At 40.1% G+C, this 2,599-nt stretch overlaps 1 protein-coding gene across 1 annotated transcript in view; it reads left to right on the top strand.

Annotated features, from left to right (window-relative positions):
* SIRT5 (sirtuin 5) overlaps nucleotides 1-2,197 on the top strand; it is a 13,469-nt gene extending 11,272 nt beyond the window's left edge. The window contains exons 8-9 of the mRNA XM_015814693.2: nucleotides 921-1,036; nucleotides 1,451-2,197. Coding sequence (XP_015670179.1) covers nucleotides 921-1,036; nucleotides 1,451-1,514 — 180 coding nt within the window. The 3' untranslated portion in view covers nucleotides 1,515-2,197. The remainder of the gene's footprint in view (nucleotides 1-920; nucleotides 1,037-1,450) is intronic.
* Nucleotides 2,198-2,599: the final 402 nt, after the last annotated feature.

Raw genomic sequence — 2,599 nt, 5'->3', positions numbered from 1 at the left:
TCAGCACTATCATAACTATTAAGGAGAACTATTAAGGAGAACTTAAAGACAGCTTGTAGATCTGTGGCCAAAGGCTAGTATTACATCTTTTTAATCCTAATGCTAACTAAGGAACTAAGGAGAAACTTCCTGACAGTTAGAACAATTAACCAGTGGAACAACCTGCCTCCAGAAATTGTGAATGCTCCAACACTGGAAGTTTTTAAGAAGAGACTGGACAGCCATTTGTCTGAAATGGTGTAGGGCAGCAGTTCTCAACCTATGGGTCGCGACCCCATTTGGGGTCGATCGACCATTTCACAGGGGTCGCCAAGCAAGGCTGTCCGCCATTTTTTTCCCCTTTTCCGGCGGGTGCCTTACCTCCCTTGAGTGGGAGGTACCGCCAGCTGGTGGTCGGCCTGCTCCGTCTCTGCCGCTTGCCAGCTACGCCTCGGCCGGCGCAGGGGGCAGAACCACACATGCGCGGCGCTCCCGGGCAGGGAAAGTCCTCGACTTACGACCGATTGGGTAGTCGAAATACGACCGGTTTAGTCCTCGACTTACGACCGGTTTAGTCCTCGACTTACGACCGGTTGGGGGTCGCGGCATTAAAAAGATTGAGAACCACTGGTGTAGGGTTTCCTGCCTGAGCAGGGGGTTGGACTCGATGACCTCCAAGGTCCCTTCCAACTTTATTATTATTATTATTATTATTATTATTATTATTATTATTATTAGTAGTAGTAGTAGTAGTAGTAGTAGTAGTAGTAGTAGTAGTAGTAGGCATTCCTATGGCTGGGGTCAAGCTTTCTAGTTAAAAGAGATTGAGAAAGCAAATATTTGTCTCAGGCAAAGTTGGAGGGCAAGCCAGGTGAACGCTTTATTAGTTCAGTCAAGTGTTGCTGACTTTGATACAGCCATGTTTTGTTTCTCTTTCACAGATTGGAACTTCTTCTGTAGTGTATCCTGCTGCTATGTTTGCTCCTCAGGTATCTGCCAGGGGAGTGCCAGTTGCAGAATTCAACATGCAGAGCACTCCAGCAACGGATAAATTCAGGTAACACCTTTTGTTGTTATGGTGAGATCCTGTTTGTGCAGCAATGTAAATAGAATTGGAAGGATTTATAAATGCTTGTTAGAAAGACAAGGTCATCTTCTAGTTTACAGTAGTTTGTTATGTCTTCTTGGCAGTACTATAGAAGTCCATGGAAAAACAAATGAAGATCAAATGAATGAATTAAAAAAAAAAGGCTTGGCACTCTCTTTATAGATTTCCTGTGCTGGCATGAGGGATCAGACACCTGTCTCCTAAGATTGCCTTGTTTTTGATTGAAGTTTTAATATAATAGCCAAAATGCATTTGTAATAGGCACTGCTGTGGGAACTCCATAAGTGGTTTAAATTAATAAAATGTGTACTGTACGTATAACTTAACTGAAAAACAATTTAAATCACAAATCTTCTTTATCAGATTCCATTTCCCGGGTCCCTGTGGTACTACGCTGCCCCCAGCCCTTGCCTATAAAGAAACTTGAATGTTTATGAGAACTAAAAAAGAGAAAAACTATAATTGCCTATTTCAGTAATGGTGCAAATCTAAAAGGAACCTGTTCTCCTTTGGAAAACGCCTTGCCTGAAACTGAACAATGGAATCTGAAGATGACGTTGAACAAAATAAATCATGATTCTCAGATGACAAGAACGAGCAGTGGAGAAGGATGATGGACAGTGACAGGAAAAGTGGTTATCGCTTTTTTGGGGAGGGGGGAAATCATGTGAATTGAAAGTATAAATATACAAACTGCTCAAACGTATGAAAAAGATATTTGTACTCTATAGAGTTTTCAGATTGTATCTTGGATAAATGTCAAGCAAAACAAGGATGTTACCATTAGTCATATTTCACAAAATTATCTTCTGAAAACGGGGGTAAAATTCTGAAAATTTTAAGAATAAGCTAGCTTTTAATAGAGCCTACACTCCAGTACTTTGCAGAAAATCAATAAACGAAAGTATTCTTTGCTATGAGATGATGCTCTCTAATGGGTTCAAGATTGTAAGCAATATAAAAATAGTAGATTAATAACTTCAATTTGCATATGGTTGCCTACTTTAATTTCACTTCCAGAGTTGAATGAATATATGTATGAACCTAAATACAGCTTTTAATTCTTTGCTGTCCTGAGGCACTAAAATAAATCGATGCCTTTTTAATTGATTAATATTGTTTTGTTGATCAAAAGGTGAGGCTATATGATCTCATGTTAGCAGGTGGTAGACAGTAGGCTGGTTTTTTTTTTTTTTTTTACTTCTGCCCCTTATTAGAGTAACACTGATAAACACACTGAAGGGGAATGAGCTTGATATACAAACACTCTGCATGACTTAATAGGTCCCATTTTATAATTTAATATTCAGACTAGGTTTGATTAAATGGAAAGCAATGCTCATCAAAGGTCTGCTTGTGCTACAGGAGAGGGCGGAGAGGTAATGTTTTGTGGCCCATGGTTCTGTGGAATGTGGAAAACAATTAGCAAAGTGGTTTCCTGTTCCTTCCTCCACTTAGGATGCTCTGGTCGTTTCTTCCACAGTTAGCCATTCGGAATGCCTGTAATGCCAT

Source organism: Protobothrops mucrosquamatus, unplaced genomic scaffold, assembly GCF_001527695.2.
Source record: "Protobothrops mucrosquamatus isolate PMUCROS unplaced genomic scaffold, P.Mucros_1.0 scaffold276, whole genome shotgun sequence".
Taxonomy (NCBI): Eukaryota; Metazoa; Chordata; class Lepidosauria; order Squamata; family Viperidae; genus Protobothrops; species Protobothrops mucrosquamatus.
This window is presented reverse-complemented; position numbering and strand designations above follow the sequence as displayed.